General features: G+C 40.1%; 1 protein-coding gene across 14 annotated transcripts in view; it reads right to left on the reverse strand.

Moving 5' to 3' along the window:
- The window catches only part of MYO5A (myosin VA), a 4,204,798-nt gene that overhangs the window by 1,441,791 nt on the left and 2,741,746 nt on the right, over positions 1-21,261 (reverse strand). For all 14 annotated transcript variants that reach the window (XM_044078829.1, XM_044078834.1, XM_044078828.1 and 11 more), the window contains one exon: positions 3,561-3,722. In XM_044078829.1, coding sequence (XP_043934764.1) covers positions 3,561-3,722 — 162 coding nt within the window. The remainder of the gene's footprint in view (positions 1-3,560; positions 3,723-21,261) is intronic.

A 21,261-nucleotide genomic window follows, 5' to 3' on the forward strand; every position in this document is an offset into this window, starting at 1 on the left:
TCTTCATATGTTAAGGCTCTAAAGATTAATTTGCTTAAACATTAGAAGACCTCCAAAAAGCAACAGAGGCACAAAACAGTCTCAGCAACACTGTCAACCAGTTAGCCCTACCACCTAACACAGCGCAATGAGTCCAGCGTCACAGATGCTAAGCCAATAAGACAGGCCTCCACTAAACCGAATATTCTAGTTATACATGACTCCACTGCAAGACATACAAAGTATACTTCCTTACCAGGTTGGCAAGAAAAAGGTTATGGCTAATTGTCTGTCTACTATCAGGATCCATCAGATCACACACGCTCTCAAGTCCTTGAACAAAAGTACATATGGGTGTCAATGACTTGAGACCAGTTGACATAATAGTTAAGGTCTTAACCACCCATGCACAAAGTTCGATCCTGACCTCCGACCAATAACTGTTTGGAGTTTGCATGTTCTCCTCTCTCTCTCTGGGTTTCCTCCTACCTCCAAAAAAATATACTGAGTGTTTCCATCTTAAACTCACCAAAGAATGGATCTGTGGGGCAGCAGCACAAACTCTACTTGGTGGCCTATAGGGGAAGACCTGTATAGACAACCAGTTTGGGCATCTAATGTGCTGCACAGTATCTTCTAGATAGGACAACACAGATCACGTGCCACTGCAGGGCTAGCCACTCGATGGTGTAAAATATGGCTCTAGGTGATTTGGTTATGTTAACTATCTTGCCAAATAGGCATGGGTATTTGCAGGTGATAAATGGTTTGAGGACTTGGCCTACTCCAATCTACCCCTGGGATCCATGCTAACAGTGGGATAGGTGTATGTGCCCCTATTGGCTAGTGTATGCCCACCATAAAGCTCATCAACCCTGGGCCAATAATCTACTTGGTTGCCAGTGTCCAGCTGCCCAACCCGGGACAGCTCTGTACAGTGAAAGGTGGACATAAAACCAATCAACCTGCCAAACATGAACAAAGAATTGCTACACTCAGTGTAAGTTCACTGACAGGACACAGCTTGGAAGTGGATGACATGAAGGTACGGAGGAGGCTAGACATCCTTTGTATCAAAGAGACAAGATGGAAGGGCAGTGCAGCAAATCCACTTAGCTTGGGATCCGAAGTTCACTATAGACACGAAGAAGGAAAGAGGAAACAAGGGTGTCCAGCAAAGAATTGGATGGATTTTGTGACAGTCAGGCATGAGCGTCAAAGAAGGCAGGAGTGTGGGATTGAATAGAGAAAGATGGAGACAGTTAAAACAACACCCCGACCTCATGCAGAAAATGGGAAAAAGGGGATTGACGATGATAATGATGATGACTTGAGACATACCTCCTTGGACTATGTGAGGAGAGTCATGATGGAGCTCCCATACTGTGTGTCCAAGAGCAGGTATGAACCTCGCACTGAGCAGCATTCTACTTTCACCAAGGATGATGCTGCAATAATGAGCAAAAAAAATGAACTTCAATAATAGGCTTAGTTTTTAGTGTCATTTGAAGGGGGTCCAATATCTATCAGAACAAGAGGACATGATCAACAGACCACTCTGCTTTGCCAGGGATGGCCTGCACCTGTCCCCTCCAGACTTTTGAATACTGGCAAAGACATTATTCATCCCCATAGTGTCTTTTTCACAATTCCAACCAGATATACCTAACAATGTAAGGAAATAAACATTGGAAATATGAAGATGTTACTGATCAACACTAAGAGCCTAAACAAGAAGCTTCACTCCCTACAGGCCCTCATCGCACTGGATGACTATATGTCTGTAGTAGCTCAGACATGGTATAAAATTATGGAGAGTACTGTAGCTCTGCTGGGCTAAAATGCCTTCAACAGTTTTAGACAAATCACTGCACAGGAGGGGGAAAAAGGTTGTTATGTCTCAATCTTCATTCAGAAGAGACTCGTGTCAAAGCTAGTTAAGCAGCATGATGCAATAGAGCATCTTCATGTCCAAATCACAATCAGAAATGTCCATTACCACATACTGGCTAGCAACAGAACTCCCTCTATGACACAAGAAAGCCATAATATCTGTCTACAAGAAACAGAGTCACTGAATATTAACTCCAATATAAGTTTCATGGGTGATCTAAATTATCCAATTATAGAATGGGTAACCTAAACCACCTCTAGTACACAAGCACAGAAATCCCTGGACGTCGTCAATACAAACACCCCACTAGGGGAATAATAACTTAGCCCTTACTAATATGGGAGGGTCTAGCACCATCCCTTGTGTAATTTCATTACTTTTTAGGTCTGACCATAAAGCGGTTTTCTCCGAAATAAAATTGAATCCAGGGACCACTTCCAGCCAAAGTACTTTTAGACATTTCTCTAAGACAAACTATCTACTCCCAAGTGATAGAATGGCAAGCTTCTAATGGCGTATGACAAGAAAAACAACCAGAGATCCTAAAGAGGTATTACAAATATTTCAGAAATTTTATGAAAACATGAATAAAGCACAAGAATGTGAAAACCAAGAAAAGGCACAGATGGAAATATTTATGGAAGACTTAATTATGTCAAAGTCAGAGAAAAATGAGGCTCCACAATTTATAGGATAGGAAGAGATAAGATAAAATGGTGATGTATAAGCAAGCAACAGCAAAGTCTAAGAACAGATGACATTCTTGTCTGAAAGTTAGGATGGAAGTAAGTAATAAAGATCTGGAAAGTTTTATTTAACAGCATTTTAAAAAGATGGCAAGCATAAGCATTGTGGAAGAAAGCTATAGTGGCTGTATTATCCAATGGGAGTAAAGACCCTTCACACCCAGCCTCATACTGTTCTATTTCAATTTTAAACCATGATTATAAAATACTTGTCAGTACCAGCTAAAATAATGGCAAAGGTGTTGCTATTGTTTTGCAAAATTTGATAAATGCAGATGGATCTGGTTTTGTGGACAGGAGGCAAACATCTGACAACATTAACAGAGAAATGATGATCCAGAGGGAACGTAAGAAAATGCTATCTTGGTGGGTCTTGATGCATAGAAAGCATTCAGTAGACAGCTAGGATTTTATGAGTAGGGCAAAGAATAAAAGAGTTAATTATGACAATATATCAAGGGCTGGAGGCAAGAATTAAGGTGGGGGAGCTCCTTTCCAACAAGCTGTGTTTGAACAGAAACAGGCAGGGGTGTTCTCTTGCCCTGTTGATATTTTCATTATATTTAAAACCACAGGCAAAGAAAATAAGTCCTCCATAGCATGATCACAAGATCCCACGAGGGATACCATGTATCACAAGACCCCATTTATTTTTTGGACATCATCATTTACTACTCAGGTTCTGTAGTAGTACTGTGCGGTCTAAAAAGAAGATTTATTACTGATATTATTTGCAGTTTACTTACTGCTTCTATCATGCTTCACTACCACTGTATACAAACTACACTGCTCTCAAGTGAAAATTGTTCCTGCTCAGGCAGACTTCTCTAGTTAAAATATATAAATTATTAAAACATTAATTAACTAAGTTCTCAATTATTACACATGCAACTTTTTGCCATTATTTTCATTTGATTAAATAATTACAGGTATAAACTTACCTGGTGGCCAACTGTTTTCTTGTGTTCATTGCTTGCTTGTCCCGGTCTGGATTTGATTGATTTTATGCCAGCTCGTGATAATGGGGTACGTCCTGGAGGTAGACTGGAGGTTGGACTGAGTGCATGGATATCATCTTGAAATAACTCCCTCAGCAAATCAAACTAAAGAAAAAAAGCATAGTTTAAAAATCAGCATCAATGAGAAAAAGAAGCATACATCCACAGTCTTAAACTGTAAACTGTTGCATATTGGGTTGACTCATTAGTAGATTAACTACTGGTGTAATGGGTTCAAGCAAGTAAGCGGGGAGAGACCAGTCAATGCTACTCACAAGTGGATTAGCTACTAGTGCAAAAGATTCAACTAAGAAAGCAGGGACTAATCAGTTAACGCTGTCATGGCTTACCTCTACTATCATCTACTTTTCTGGTTTGGCTGGTGGTCAGCAAAAACAGAAAAGTCAACAGAAAAAGATTTGTAAATCCCGTCTTCTCCATTTCACCATACTTTATCCCACAGTGCATTCTCCTATAAGACTTTTTATCCTTAATATCTCATTTTTTGCTTTTCTACTTTCCTCTATCTTAACTGTTACTTTGCAATTGTATCAGCTATACAAGGTACCAAAAATATGTTTTGCAGCCATTACTCCTGCTGAAAGGCTTTTTTAGAACACCTGTTTTCTTCAAAATAAACCTTTGTTAAGCATTCTGTACATCAACACATCTATAATAGGTACCGCTTTAAAATGCTGGGACCCACATTGCCGAATCCCAAAAATCGCAGACCTAATGGCTGAAAAATATCACTTATACATACTACGTCCAAGACTGACATTTTTCAGAATATTCCCTTTCCTCTGAGGTATGGCATTCTCAGAGTTGGTATATAAGTTTGGGGGGAGCTGTGGGGCTCACTCCCACAAAAAATAGTTCAAAGAAAAAGAATATTCAATATTTACTCTTCTTCTATATTTTAATTTTTTTCTGGTGTTTCTGAACACAGCAATAAATGTGAGTCTTTTTTTAAAACACTTATAAATGATTCCTTAAAGATATAGACAATCATACAATAACAGAAACCAAACCATAGTAACATTTTTCCACTTAGGAAAACTAAACATCACATATGTTTTCTTTCCTTGTAACGATCATCAGTCCAACATTACATAAACTGCTGAATTCCTGCTTTCCCTTAAACCCCTTTCCTCCTCCTCAACATTATTCTGCATGCATTGCTCACACACTTTCCATTTAGTTCTATATAATTTGCTTCCGCCCTTTTCTAAACACCCCTCTTCCAGCTCTTTAATCTCTTTTATAATACTGAATACTTCAAATACAGTTGGTTTAGACTTTGATTTCCGTTTTCTAGTAACTGCTTTTTTGGCAGAAAACAGAATCAAACTTAATAAGGCCTTACCATGTCTAGGCAATTCAGACCCTTTGTCTCAATTCAAAAGAATCACTTCCTTAGTTACACCCATTTGCTTACCCAATACTTTGACAGTAGTCTGTAGGGGATTTGTAAAACCTGCCAAATCATTACACTCTCAAAACATATGTTCCCTTTCTTCCCCATTACACCTCCAACGTGTACCATCTACCTGAAGAAAAATTATTTGAAGACTGCTTGGGGTATAAAAATTCCTATGCAAACATTTCCAAACAAAAATCCTAAACCTTCTGGACTTGGTTGCGTACTTGGTAGTCATACATATGTCTTCTCACTGATCTCTTGTAAACTGCTTTTCCAGTCTCTCTAGTCAATTTTATCTAACTGCCTCTCATTGATTCTTACAGTTATCATGCCATATCTTTTCATCACTTTTTTAAGAGTTTCAGCTGTAGATTCAACTAAAAACTCTACCAGAGCAGGTCCTTCCACTTAAGATTCCCCTATCTCTTTCTCTTTGTCTATACTGTATCAATCCCAGGTAAGCAATGCAGTTTCAAGCCTGCAATCCAAACATCTTTTTGGCCTCATCCCACTCTACTACCATTCCCTCTCTAGTTATTTGCTCCCAATACCTTTGTTCCTTTGACAGTTTTCTTCAATAATTTCAAGACCCATCTTGCCAATTTTCTGTATCCCTACTTTCAGTCATCCATACTGACAAAACCCCTTTCTCCATTCTTGTGCTGACTTAGTTTTTAGAATATGTTCTGCTACCTTATGAATATAATATTCTACTTTATTTAACATTTTTATTTAACATTTGTTTACTGGGAAAGTCTGACTTGGAACGAGCCAATTTTCAGTGGAGGCCTGGGAAGAAACGCTCCAGACGCATGTCTTTATAATGTGGGAGGAAAGCAGAGCACCCAGAGGAAACCCACATGAACGCAGGGAGGACATGCAGACTCCGCACAGAAGGCACCCCAGCCGAGAATCAAACCGGAGAACCTCTTGCTGTGAGGCAACAATGCTAACTGCTACGCCGCTGCACCATCCACTTTATGATCTTCCAAGTGAGTACCTAAAAATAGCAGCCAATAGCATTGTCTGCCCTGTCTCAACTATTACAAATAGAAAGGTAATAGAATGGGAAGAGGCTAAGAATTTATTCAGACTGCATGTTAGAGATTGCCTTTCATAGATTAGTACTACACCAACTGCCCTTGTGGGCCATTTCAAGCCTAGCCAATTACTCTGGGTGAGAATCAAACCTTGAACTTTGTGTCTGTAAGGTAAACACCTTAACCATTATGCCAACCTTCCACCCTGAGGCCTTCCCCTATCAAGGATTGATGTCAGAGTACAGGCAAAGAGAAATTGGGGAGTCCTAAACAAAAGACCATCACACTGGTAGACTTTTTAGTAGAATTTAGAACATAAGCTGCCATTAAAAAAAAGGAATAATTAATAGAGCATATAAAATATTGCATGATAACTATAAGACTCAGAGGAGGTTAGAAAGTATTAGGAAGTGAGATTCGATAAGCAATTCACAAAGAAACAATGGGAAGATATATGTCTCCCAAATATGCAATAAAATCTAGACGATTTAGGATTTTTGCTTGGCAGTGTAATTACTAGTCAGTAACTGAATCTTACGCAAGCTGACAATATCAGTAGATCTTACTTCTCAGTTTCTTTTTTCACTATGGGAGAGCTAAAACTAAGCTGTTGATCTTGCACTTCTCAGCAACACAACCCTTGAGATTTCAATAGCATGTAAAGGTAAAACTTGTTGGGTTAGACATCAGAAACCAGAAGGATGCCACAAGCTTTGATGATGGCACTGATTTTGTTAAACATATCAATTGGGTTACAAAGTCTTCATAATTGCTGAGGGCAACAATTAAGGAGTGCTAGTTAACAATGGGGGAGTCAGTCCCACTGTAGCATAAGCATCTTTCTATGGTGGGTGTACAGGCGAGCAGGTGGAGGTTCAATGCAAAGCTGTGAGCTATGGCTCTGGAAAGCAATCTACAACTTGTATGTTTAGTAGATTTTTCCCTAATGGTGACTGCGGAACAGGGGATTAGGTCCTAACTTCCTGAATGTGACTGTCTTAATCAACTACTATTATGCTTTGACAAAATACATTTAACAAGGATTCTATGACATGTTCTGTGTCGATTACTGGATAAACAATTTTCAGGGGTAGTAGGTGTAACAATATGGGAAGGAGGAGAAGAGGGGGAAGGCATGCCCGAAGGCAAGTAAAGGCTAGGACTGTGATAGTGAGGGTTGGAACTTTGAATGTTGGCAGTATGACTGGTATAGGGAGAGAGCTAGCTGATATGATGGACTGAAGGAAGGTTGGTATATTGTGTGTGCAAGAGACCAGATGGAAGGGGAGCAAGGCTAGGTGTATCGGAGGCAGTTTCAATTTGTTTTATCATGGTGTGGATGGGAGGAGAAATGGCATTGACAAACTAAACTGATACAAAAGTGTTCCAGTTGCAGGACAGCTTCATGTTGTCATCTTTCTTTTACGACTCCTTGTCTGAAAGGAAACAATCTGGTGTTGAAGATTTGAGACAGATAGGAAGAAGACAACTGAAAACATGGGCATCCAGCAAAGAGATGGAAAGATTTTGTAAGAACGACGTGATAGTCAAGCATAATGGTCAAAGAAGACAGGAGACTGGCACTTAAATCGAGAAAGATAGCAACAGTTTACGTGACACTCCAACCTAATGTAGAAAATGGGAAAAGCTGGTGGTTGATGACAACTATGATGATGTCTGAATTTGGGGTTTTTGCAATGTGGAAATGTCCAATGGGCAGCAAAGACTTTACCCTATATGTGGAAAAGTACAGTTTTGTACCTACCATAAATGTAGATGTTCGAGGATCCACATTGCTGCAGTCATAACCTGTGGGTAGTCCGCTGTCCTCGGTCGGCCCGAATACCAAAGTGTTAGGCTGGCGTCGGTCATGGTCGCTCAGATCTGACGTCAGTACGCAGTGGTACTAAAGCGCATGACCGACGCCATATCCTCAGTCTTTCTTGCCCCAGATGTCAGAAGGCCTAAAAAGAAAAGGCCATAGCCAAAAATAGAAAATACCCAACCACCAATGTAGAAAAAATAACTACCCCAAAAGCAACACAACAACCCTAAACTACAGAGGGGAAGGAGGGAGGGAAAATAGGACTGCAGCAATGTGGATCCTCGAACATCTACATTTATGGTAGGTACAAAACTGTACTATGTTCTTCGTCTCACATTGCTGCAGTCATAACCTGTGGGTAGAATCCCAAAGCAAAGGTAAGGGAGATTGGCAAAATTAAAAAGCATTAGGAGCTGCTAACATGCCCTGTAAAACTGCAGTGGCAAACCCAGCCCTAGACTTAGAATAAAGAGGGAGATGGTAATGTTTAGTAAAAGTGTGCACTGAACTCCAAGTAGCTGCCTCCAAAATATCCTTAGTAGCTACTCCCCTTAAAAAGGCAGTAGAAGTGGCAGTAGCCCTAGTGGAATGAGGTCTGATCCCAGCCGGAACATCCTTTCCATGATGAGAATAACAAAAAGCAATACAATGGCCAATCCACTTAGAAATAGTTTGCTTTGAAACAGCTTTTCCTTGTGAACTCAAAGCAAAAGAAATGAATAACTGTTGAGTCTGCCTGAACCCTTTAGTTCTGCTCAAATAATAGCGTAACTGCCTGTGAATATCCAAAGAATGCAAAATTTTTCCCCTTTATTTTGGGGATCAGCATAAAAAGTAGGCAAATGAATAGATTGGTTTAAGGCCACATTAGAAACAACTTTAGGCATAAAAGTAGGGTTAGTACGCAGGGATACCCTATCCTTATGGAATATCAGGAAGGGTTCAACTGGCATTAGAGCCTGTAATTCAGATACCCTCCTAGCAGACGTAATGGCCAACAAAAAAGCAGTCTTCCAAGACAAAAACTTCAACTCAGATGTAGCTGCAGGTTCAAAAGGAGGTAAAGTAAGCTTTTCCAACACAAAATTGAGATCCCAGGAAGGAGTAGGAGCTCTACGTGGGGGTGTTGTGTTCTTTGCCCCTCTAAGAAATTGCTTAAACAAAGGGTGAGAAAATAATGGTGGGTCACAATCATAGTGAGCAGAAATGGCTGCAGCATGAACTTTCACGGAGGAGAAAGACAAACCCTTGTCTAATAATTCTGTAAGGTACTGTAGTGTAACACTCAAATTCGGCACTGAAACATCAAAGCTCTTTGCTGTGCTCCAAAGAAAAAATCTCCTCCATTTATCAGCATAAACTTTCCTAGTATTAGGTCGTCTGGCTTCCAATATGACATTCAAAACTTGTTGAGGAAGCTGCGACCCCCCAGGGTCTAAAACAGAATATGCCAGGCTGTCAGATGCAGGGACTGTATCTTGACATTGAGGAAATGATTGCTTGCCTGGGACAAAAGGTGTGGAATTGGTGGCAAAGGCCAAGGAGGCTCCTGTACTAAACTCCTCAGGAGAGGATACCAGTGCTGACGTGGCCAATCTGGAGCTATTAAAATCAAGCAAGGCTTGTCCTGTCTGACCTTCAAGAGCACCTTGGGAAGGAGAGGCAGAGGAGGAAAAGCATAGACGTGAAGGTTGTTCCAACTGAAAGATAGAGCATCCACTTTCCAAGCTTTTGGGTGAAACATCTTTGTGCAAAATTTTGGCAGTTGGAAATTTAGTGGAGAAGCGAACAGATCTATGTCTGGAGTTCCCCAAGCCACTGTCAACTGTTGAAATATATGAGGATCCAATTTCCACTCGTGGGGATCCACTATCTGTCTGCTCAAAACATCTGCTAAGGAGTTCTGTGCTCCTGGCAGAAACCTTGCTTGAAGAGTGACGTGCAAACTCAGAGCAGTCTCCCACAAAATCATAGCTTGTCTGCAAAGAGGGTACGAATGGGTTCCCCCCTGCTTGTTGATGTACCACATGACTGTTGTGTTGTCTGTTTGAATCAACACCTGTCCCGGTTGAAGTAGATCCTTGAAAGCCATCAGTGCAAATTGGACTGCTAACATCTCCTTCATGTTGATATGCAAATGCTGTAGTCTGGGAGGCCACGTGTCTTGAATCCATTTCCCATTGAAGTGTGCTCCCAAGCCATGTCTGAGGCATCTGTCGTTAAGATCTGACTCGCCTCTGGTCGGGTCACAGAGAGTCCCTTGTTTAGGTGACATTCCTGAGCCCACCACAAAAATTCCTTTTGGATGCAAGGTATTATCTGAATGACAGTGTCCAAATCGTGGCAATGTTGAGTCCATACACTTTTGAGATACCATTGTAGCTTCCTCATATGTAGTTTGGCATTGGGAAGTACCAGAATACAAGATGCCATGAACCCCAAGGCTTGAAGGACTGTCCTTGCAGTCAGCCTGGACAGTAGGGACAATTGCTGGAAGTATAGGGGAAGATTTCTTTGTTTGTCCGGGGTCAAAAAAGCCATCTGAGAGGCTGTATTCAGTCTCACACCCAGAAAGCACATGTCCTGAGAGGGTACTAGACTGGACTTTGTTTCGTTCACAGAATACCCTAGGCACCTTAAAACTGCCATTACATACTGTAGATGCTGAAGTAACTTGACTTTGTCTTGAGCAAGAATCAGGCAATCGTCCAGATAAGGATAAATTTGTATTCCTCTTAGTCTTAAGAAGGCTATCACAGGAGCCAGGACCTTTGTGAACACCCTGGGCAGTAGATAAGCCAAAGGGCAATGCAGAGAACTGATAATGGAAAGCACCAGCCCGAAAACGCAGGAACCTCCTGCAACTGTGCCTGATAGGAATGTGAAGATAAGCCTCTTTGAGATCCAGAGTTACCATCCAGTGATCTTTGCCTAGCAGAGGCAGAAGTTGCTGCAAAGTTAACATCTTGAACTTTGGAATGTCTAGGTATGTATTGAGAATGGACAAATCCAGAATTGGCCTCCAAGTGTTTCCTTTCTTTGGCACAAGAAACAGGCAAGAATAAAATCCTAGGCCTACTTCTGACGGAGGTACCACCTGGATAGCCCCCATTTGTAAAAGTAAAGAAATCTGCTTGAGAGCCTCCAGCCTTTGCTGAGGAGGTACGTCCGGCATGCCTTTGAAAGGAGGCAAGGTGTGGAAATAAAACTTGTAGCCTCGATTTATAATATCCAACACCCATTTGTCCTGGGTGACCAAAAGCCAATTTTGCTTGAAAAGTGCCAACTTTCCTCCTAGAGGAGCTGCCAGACAGGAGGAATCTGGCAGCTGGAGATTCAGGTCATTGGGTCTGTTTACGAAAAGGCTGACCCCTGCCCTCACCAGAAGATTGTGCAGGAGAACTCCACGTCCTAGGTCTGAAAGAACCCTGAGCATGAGCTCTGCCCCTACCACGTCTAGATCTGCCCTTAGACTGAAAATCAGAAGAAGGATAAGCCCATCCTTTTGCAGGCCAATTTCTGCTAAACTTAGGGGGCTGCACTTGCAAAAATTCCTTAACCGTCTGCATGGACTTAGCTTTGTCTTCCATTTTCTTCAAAACTGACTCCACAGGGGAACCAAAAAGAACTTCAGATTGAAGCCGAGCATCCAAAATTCGAGCTTTAACATGCTCTGACAAATTCTGATCCTTAAGCCAGGCGTGCCTACGAATAACTGAACCAGTGGCAGCCACCCTGGAAGAAGCCTGAAGAGCATCAAAGCCACACTGCAAGGAATGCTTACCTACCTGATCAGAGGCATGAACTAAGTCCTGCAATTCCTTACACTCTATACCCTCAGCTAAAGCATCTACCTTAGATTTCAACTGACTTAACAGAAAATTCTGGTACTTCAGCATATGAAACTGGCAATTTAAAGCCCTCATAGCCAGCGTGGAGGAGGTATACACTTTTTTACCTCACCTATCCAATGCTCTAAAATCTTTATCCAGAGGAACTGGATTCTTAACTACAGAAGCCCTGACACCCTTAGGTCCCTGACTAATAGTTTCCGGGTCAGCTCTAGGACTCTTATACAAATATTTATGAGCCTCTGGAACTCTGTAATACCTGTCTGGCTTGACAGGGGCAGGGGGTAAAGAATCAGGATTAAGGGAAGCTTCACAAAAAACATCCTGAACAACATCCAAAACAGGGGGAATAGCCAAGGGCCTATGTTGAGGTAAAAACAAAAATTCCCTAAGCCTCTTATGAGAATCAGAAAAATCCTGACCTTCCCACTTAAAATGCTCCCTCATGGAGTGCAGGGTTTCAGAAAAGGAAAAATCCTCTGGAGGAGAAGCAGAAGGACAGGAATCCTCTGCATCCGAATCAGAATAGGGAGGAAAATCCTGAATGTCCTCAGCTGAAGACTCAGAGTAATCTGAGGAATGCTCCAATCCCTCCACCTCTGTCTCCACCCTAGGCCTCTTATCTGGAGGGGGCATAGAACCTCTGATTAAAGTAATCAAATCCTCTGCCATTTTCAGCATATGTTTTTTAGGAACAGAGCCTGAAGAACTAGGGCTGACGCCTGTGCCAGAAAGACCAGGTCTAGCTTTAGAAGGGGCTTTAGTGACAGAAGTAGAAGGCCTAACAACCTTATGTAAAGAAGGAACTACAGAAACTTGAGAGGCCCCCTCGGCCTGACCTAACTCCTGAGAGGCCAATTCCTGTAAGATTAAAGGCTCCCCCTGTGATTCAGCTGAAACCTCGGCTGGATCCACAGAATCAACCGTAGTTTCCATAGAACCGGCGTCCGCAACGGACGACTCATCCTGCTTAGACTTTAACGATTTATCTTTTCGCTTCTTAGCGGTAGCGGGCGTCGGAGGATCCGACGGCATGTTGTAGTTACACCGCTTACCGAAAACAAGTCTAGCACAATCTAACCTGCGTTTAATGGTGCGCTTATTAAATCTAGCGCAAAAGCGACACCCGACTACGTCGTGCTCAGGCCCCAAGCAAGGAATACAGAGAGAGTGGTAGTCCCTATGAGGTATCTGTTTCCCACAAGAAATACAATTATTAACTTTTTCTGACATCCGGATTTAACTGAGGCAAGAAAAGACAAAAATATTCCCCAACGGGGTACTAAGCCCAACTTGGTCTTCGGTCTGAAACTCAGAATACGAAAATTTCAGGACGCCGAACGGCACTTGCAAACGCTGCTTCTGCTTCAGACCATGCGGCAAGAAAGACTGAGGATATGACGTCGGTCATGCGCTTTAGTACCACTGCGTACTGACGTCAGATCTGAGCGACCATGACCGACGCCAGCCTAACACTTTGGTATTTGGGCCGACCGAGGACAGCGGACTACCCACAGGTTATGACTGCAGCAATGTGAGATGAAGAACATCCCTGGAAAAAGAGGTGCAAGCCATTCCTGGTAAAACAGGAAGACTTAATCATCATCCAATTTCAGACTGACACATACTGGAGCCCATTAGAATGATACTGACTTAGCTAATTGTTAAAAGTCAATTATCTTGCCTTGGTATCTAGGCATAGTTCATGGTAAAGGCAGGATAGTACTTAAGACCAGTGTCTTTCCTGCTTGTAACACATGCATAGCAAGTTCCATCATGTCTCTCTGTATACAGTTTTTCTGTGTGCAGCATCTCAAGTCATTCATTCTCACATGGGCCAGCTCTAAGTCACAGTTATACTTGCCTGGTTTAAGCGACCCTGGAATCCTTTTATTCCCATGGATCCTGGTAAAAGACTAGCAGCTTATAGTCACCCAGGTCTTGTTCAGACTGGTCAGTCTGTACGCCTAATTATAGTCACCAATGACCCTGACATTTTCTTGTGCATCAGACTTAGTGGGCTTCACAGGCTTAGGCCTTTCTTAGTGACCCTTGGGTGATCAGTGTGGAGTTAAAGTATGTGGGAGTGGAGAAGTAGCAGCTATTCCTCTTGGTGTGCTGATGGCTGAGATCTTTTAGTGTGTATTCTAGAAGGCTTTGGCAATTTATTTACAGCCTTGGCATAAGTTATAGTTTTAGTGCTATGTTTTAATGGCCATGGTGGTGTTGTGTATGATGCTTACCAACAGTGGACTGATACGACAGGTTTGCCTCCATATTTTTTAAATATTTATACCTATAATATTTTATTATCAATCGGTAGAAGCAGTGAACAGTTGGCAAGTATAACACAGTTGCTACATTGTCTTAGAACACCTAATGCAATGGTGTGAAATCAGACTGCTGAGTGTAGAGGCAAGGGCTAGTTGTAGTACATAGGGGATGGACACAGACTACTACAGAAGACCTTGCAAATTTCTGAGGTATGGCATTCTCAGAGTTGGTATATAAGTCTGGGGGGAGCTGTGGGGCTCACTCCCACAAAAAATAGCGATACTCTGAAATAAGGTTAGATTACGGCTAATCTAGCAGTACTTGATGAAAAGATAAAAACAGATTTGCCAAAAATGACAAATAGTGGTGATTCGCCTACTGGCTAATATTAGTGCTGGTCTCAGTGCAGCTACTCTCACCTAGGAATCAATGTTCCTCTTGCTCCTTCTCTCACCAGAAGTAAAATAGCATCAGTAATCCAAAGCTGGTTCCTGAGAAGCAGGTGACAGGTTCTCTGGTGTTGGCAGTGTCATGACAAGTGTTTTAGAAGTCTGTGGGCTCATGGTAGAACCCCACAATAGCACATACAGCAGCTCAGTTCAAGAGAGCTAAGTTGCACAATGGTCCAACACCAGGTCAATCAGATATGGACACACACTATCCAATCACAGACAGTCAGGAAACAACGCCCCCATCTCTTTCTCTCTAAAGGAGGAAACGGCAGCAGCACTAATCCCAAAGTGGCAGGCTTTCTCATGACTGGCAAAGTCCCTAGAAAGGCTGGAAAATAATGTCTCTGTATTCATTCTCTCACCAGGAGCAAAACAGAAATATTAATCCAAAGCTGATTCCCAAGTTGTGGTTTATAGGCTACCAGTGACTGGCAGCCTTTCCTAAATGTTTCTGGTTTTAAAAGTATGATGTAAACAAATGGCACTTTATGTACTGCAGTGGGGAAGATATGAAACAAGAGGGTAAGTGACGTTTTAACAGTAAAAAGGGAGGGCATTCCTAGTTTGATATTCTAGTGCACAATAGTATGAACAGACAAAATAAGACTGGAAGAAGCTTCCAAAGCCAATTGTACATAGGGGTGTCACATTCAAGGATATACGCAATCTCAGGCTTAAATCTAATATGTGACATTAACAAAACCTGCTGGAGAGAGTTTCATCTCCCACAGGCTGCCCCATCTCTGGAATAGACTCCCAGTACACATCAAACAAAGTGCGTCACTGACCCTGTTCAAGAGGGACCTTGATGAGTGGATGGGAAGCCACAAATTTTTCCCAGGGTTTCCACCTGTGTCCCTCATTGACAGGGGTGACAGGTGCTGATTGAGGTTTCTTTTTTGGGGTAAACTCTTGGCTAGGCTTGTAAGGGCCCCAGGGCCATTAGCCTAGTAATCTCCTATGATCCTATGATTTTTGATTTTTTTTTTTTTTGGTCAAAGGCAAATTAAGTATGGCTACAATTCCTTCTAATTACTGTTGCTCAAGTCATTGTGAGAAACTAACTCATGCATATTATCTTAAATACTTCCTTTATTTTCCCCTTTAAACTCTGCAGTTGCCCCTTCTCTTGTTCTGTGAAATTCCCGTTCTTCTGCAATACTTTAACTTTTGTCACCCCTTTAAATAATTCACATTACAGATTCATAGGCAAGCTACCCTTGCAGGACATTTTAAACACCTTTATTAAATTATCACTTAAGAAATACGCAAACATATATCAACAGGAAAAAAATTAACATTTTTCCATTAAAATGCAATACATATCACATATATTTTCTTCGCCACTATCCTCAGTACACCATTTGAAAAACTTTCTGAATTCCTGCCTTCTCTTAAATCTCACTCCTCCTCCTGAACATTATGCATACACTGTTTCCACAATTTCCATTTTCTTGTATGCAATTTGTTATTTCCCTTTTCTAAAGATCCCTCTTCCAGTTCTTTTACCTGTTTTATAATATTCAATACGTCAAACACAATTAGTTTAGACTTTAATTTCTATTTTTTAGTAATTTTTTTGGCAGCTAACAGAATTAAACTTAATAAGGCCTTACTATGTTCTAGGCAATTCAGATCCTGCATCCCAGCTCAAAAGAATAATTTCCTTACTGCCATGTGCTCGCCCAATATTTCTGACAGTGCACTCTGTAAGGAATTTTTAAAATCTGCCAACTCATTACACTTCCAAAACATATGTTCCCAGTTACCTCCTCCTCCTCCATCACACCTCAAACATTTGCTACCTACCTGAGGAAATATTCTTTGGATATAAAAATACTTACGCAAACACTTCCAAGCAAAGAATCTAAACCTTCTAGACCCGGCTGCATGGTTGCATACTTGGGAGCCATACATATATCTTCCCATTGTTTTCTTGTAAATTGCTTTCCAGTCTCTCTTCCCAATCTTTCCCAAACTCCTCTGACTGATTCTTATAGTTATCATGTGGTATTTTATATTCCATACTAATTATCCCTTTAACAGCTGCTTCTCTTCTAGATTCAACTAAAAAATATACCAGAGCAGGTCTTTCACTTAAAATCCCACTATCCCTTGCTCTTTGCCTGTACTCTGAGTTCAACCCCTGGTAGGGAAGGCAGTCTGCAATCCAAATGTCTTCTTGACCTCATCTCACTCTATTACCTTTCATGCTTGAGTTATTTGCTCCCAATATCTTGGTTCCTTTGCAGTTTTCTCCAGTAAATTCCAGCCCCCTTCTGCCTGCTTTATGTACCCCTACTTGCAGTCTTCCCCACTGGCAAAAATCTCCTTATTCCATTCTTGTATTGGCTAAGTTCTTAGGATACTTTCTGCTACTGTATGAATATAATATTCTGTATGACTGTTATTCTCTTTAAGGATCTGCATCCAAAATCCAACTCTCTCTCTCTCGTACTTCCCTCTTGCTTCATCATCATCCCTTTCCACTTTGAATTATAACATTCTGCTTGTGTATATAAGCCTTACCTCTACAGATTTAAAATATCCCTTCAAATTAGGTAAACCAAAACCACCTTGTTCTACTTGGATCAATTTATCCCACCTAACTCTTGCCCTCTTTCCCTCCCAGATAAATCTCTTCAATCTTTACTAATTATTACCCACAACTTCTCCTCGGTTGTATGCCTGACCCACATACAAGAGTAAATGGACTAAAACATTTTAACTGCTTGTATCTTACTACCCATATCCATAAATATAAGTTTCCAGTTTCTCAATTTTTGTTATCTTTTGTTTAGTCTCTTCCCACATATCCTTATCTGTAATAACATAAACCTTTTTAATCCAAACTCCTCATTATGCAATCTTAACGTCTCCCCATAAATATGAGTATTGCTAAACCAGTTTGTGTGTGGGTGCATAATTTACAGCTACAGCTTTTGTTTCATCTTTATTACTTTGATTTCCCAAAATGACCTGAAGCTGTCAAAATGTTCCACAACAATGAGATGTCCTTTTCTGGATTTATCAGGTAGAAAATAATATAATCTGCAAATAAAACCAACTTTTATTGATTACCATAACAATTACATCCTTTTATTTCTGAGTCACTTATTTTTCTTTGCCAAAGGCTCTAAATATAAAGCAAATAAAGGGGAAAGAGGATATCCCATCTGGTTTCCCTGTTCAAAAACAGCTTATCTGAGAGAAACTCTCCCACTTTAATTCTTGCATCCGATCCTTCATATATCCTTTAAATTAACCTTATTACTGGATCATGGAATACAAATGCTTGCAATGCCCTACTCATAAAATCCCAGCTTACTCTGTCAAATGCTTTCTCTTCATCAAGATCCAACAACAACAGAGGTATTTTCTTGCATTCTGCTTCCCTCTGGATCATCATTGTTCTATTAATGTTGTCAAATGTTTGCCTCCCCTTCCACAAACCATAATGACCCATACCTATCAATTATTTTACCTAGAAAAGAAATACACACTTTATAATCTTGGTTTAAAATTCAAATGGGTCTAATGGGTATTTGTCATCTTTAGGAAACAGCCACCACAGCTTTCTTCCAAGATGTTGATGTTTCCTGTTCTTTTAAAATACTGTTAAATAAAATATTCTATATCTATCACTTTTTTCCTTCCTAATTTCAAAACTTCCACAGGAATACTATCTGTTCCTGGAGACTTTCCTACAGGTTGATCATGCATCACTACTTTTATCTCAACTCCTATCTTAACTGTTAGTTGTTGGCGTAATTAAGTGGTCCATAAATATTTCCATTTGTATTCTTTCCTGATTCTCACATTTCTCCGCTTAATACAAATTTCATAATATTTTAGGAATACCTCTAAAGCCTCTATAGGAACTCTGGTTATGTTTCTTGTAATAGGTTTCCTAAGTTTGACGTCAACTTTTTAAATATTTTGTCAACTAAGTCATTGTGCTAAAAGGTTTTGTGCTCAGGAGTTATCAAAAAATTGTAGCTTAACTGCAATCTTTCTACAGTCAGGTATATTATCCTGATACTCCCTTATTTTCTCTTTAGCACTCTGCATTTGATCCTCCTCTTGTTCTTTGAGACTGCCCTTATTCTGCAATACTTTAGTCTTTTTCAGCCTTCTAAGTAATTTCTATTTAACCATATCCATTCTACTTTATCTCAACCACATTTTAAACTCCATTTTCATTTTATCCCAGTCACTAGCTGTAACATCTGAGGATATTTCTATATTCCCCTAATAATTCTTGAATAATCTCCACTACCCATTCCTTAACTTCCTCTCTTTTTAACAGGTAGGAGGTAAAGTGCCAGTGTCTTTCCTTCATTATCCTGCATTTTTTATGTTAGTGTTTATTGGTACATGATCAGAAACAGTTATTGGATATGTGTCAAAAGCTTTCAACTGAATGTGCATGTTCCTGTGAAATACACTTTTTATATAGGCTACGTCAGTTAATGTACCTTGGGGAATAATATGTAAATTCTGTCCAAGTTCTTCCTACTTCACTCACATCTTCCATACCAAGTATTTTCATAAATTTCTTCAGCAATCTACCTTCTTTTGTTATATTGCCCCTTCTAGGTCCTCCTGATACATCCTCATTACTGCAAACCAAATTCCAGTCCCCAGCTATAAATATTCCATTCAATTTTTTGAGCTCCATAACAGCAGTTTTTGGTAGAATATAAACACATGCCATTGCAATCCTCCTCCCTTGCTAACGGTCTCTTTCTACAGCATGTCTACCATTTCTGACTTTTTCCCCTCATCTATCACTATTGGAGCCCCTCTAGCAATTAGTATAATTACTTCCCGTCCCTGATATTCTACTGAATATCCAATTCTGAAATCCTCTCTTTGCCAAATTCACATGCTCACTTATATCCAAATGTGTCTCATGCAGCACTGCTATTTGCACTCCACATTTCTTAACATAACTCAATACAATTTCCTTTCTATGTATACCTGAAGGGCCATTCACATTCCATAATAATATGGACAGCATAGTTATCACATTAAAAAAAAACTATTGTTCCCACCTATTATACATGACAGCTTTTTTCTGAATGTCTATTTCCACCTTTTGTGTTACATGCATATAATAATGGTTGTCAGAGTTATATTTTGTTCAGTTGTTTCTTCTCATCTCCAGTTGAATCTGTCACACTTTAAGACTTTGCTTTTATGAAAAACCTCAAACAAAAAAGTAAATACAAAACACCCCATCCCCTATTAATTTGGAACAAATGTACAAAACTATATACATCTTCAAAAGATGAAGTTTAACCTTCCAGAAGAGAACAACCACCTCAAATTGATGGATCTACCTACAGGCATTATCTATCCTAAAATTAAGGTTACTCATGCTAAAGTGCATGCTACAGCCTGTGCTCTCTCTTACATCAATTACTGCCTGTTCTTTTCTCAGCTTTTTTCCCCATCCAGATATGAAAATCAGCTTGTAAGCTTTCAGAAAAGATTAACTTTTAAACCGAAGAGAAAGTGCACTGGCTATCTTTAAATAAAACTAAATTGTACACTGTTCGTTTGCAGGACAGTTTAAGCTTATCCAATTTCCCTTCAATGATGAGAATCAAACCCTGTACTTTGTTATGTAAGGTGAACACCTTAACCACTATGTCATTCTCAACCTCAAAAGTGCTACGGAGTTGCTAGAAATTGAACACAGGACCTCATAAATGCAAAGGATGTGCTCTACCACTGAGCTACACCTCCTTATTCCCCATATCTCTCACTTACTCCTACCATGTTTACAGACTACATTTGGATTTTATCCCACTCACTCTATCCTAATAAAAATCAAATAATATCCACTACCCATTCCTTAACCCCCCCTCTTTAACAGATGAGGAGAGGTACCACTTTCTCATTTCTACATCAATACCCTACATCTTTAACTTGCTTATTACTGTTGCATGATCTGATATAGTTACTGGATAGGTCTCAAAGCTTTCAGTTAAATACACATGCTTCAGCAAAATATAATTTCTATTCAGTCTAGCCTAGTTATTTCATCCTGGGGAATAATATATATAAATTAAGAAAGTTCTTGCAGGTGAGTTCACATTTCCATACCATAAATTTTCACATCCTTCTGCAACAATTTTCTTTTTTTTTTGTGATAGTTTCCTTTTTAGACCCTCCCGATATATATTCACTATTGCAAATCAGGTTCCAATCCCATGAATAAGTAATAGCTCTCTGCTGTAATCTTACTTCTCCAAAATTCTCCTAAGCTTCATAACAGCAGTTTTATGTGGAATATTGACACATTTAGTATAATCTCCTCCTCTGCCAGCAACCCCTTACTACCACAACTCTACCATTATTTTCCCCCTCTTCTATCTACCGGAATCTGTCTTACAATCAATATTATTACTCCAATTTTCCTGTATTTATTTTACTTTAATTTTACATTTGTTTATTGGAGTAAAACACTGATCACAGCTGACAGTTTTCAGGTAATGACTGAGTGAATTAGCTCACAAAGAAAAAGTAGAACATAGAGGCAGTAAGCTGTAAAAATCAAAAACAGACCAGAAAGTAACAATATAAAACAATAACTGTATAATAAAATGTTTTAGCAACAACTATGAAAAAATGTACATGTTACAGGATTATTTTTCATGGTAGAAATGCTGTGGGGTAATGAGAGCCAAGGAAAGGAAGTGTGTGTATGTGTGTGTGTGTGTGTGTGTGGGGGGGGTGGAGTTAAAAAGTACTGGACAGAGTAAGGCTAT

The sequence above is a fragment of the Protopterus annectens genome, chromosome 7.part1 (genome assembly GCF_019279795.1).
Source record: "Protopterus annectens isolate FY-2018-M chromosome 7.part1, PAN1.0, whole genome shotgun sequence".
NCBI lineage: Eukaryota > Metazoa > Chordata > Ceratodontiformes > Protopteridae > Protopterus > Protopterus annectens.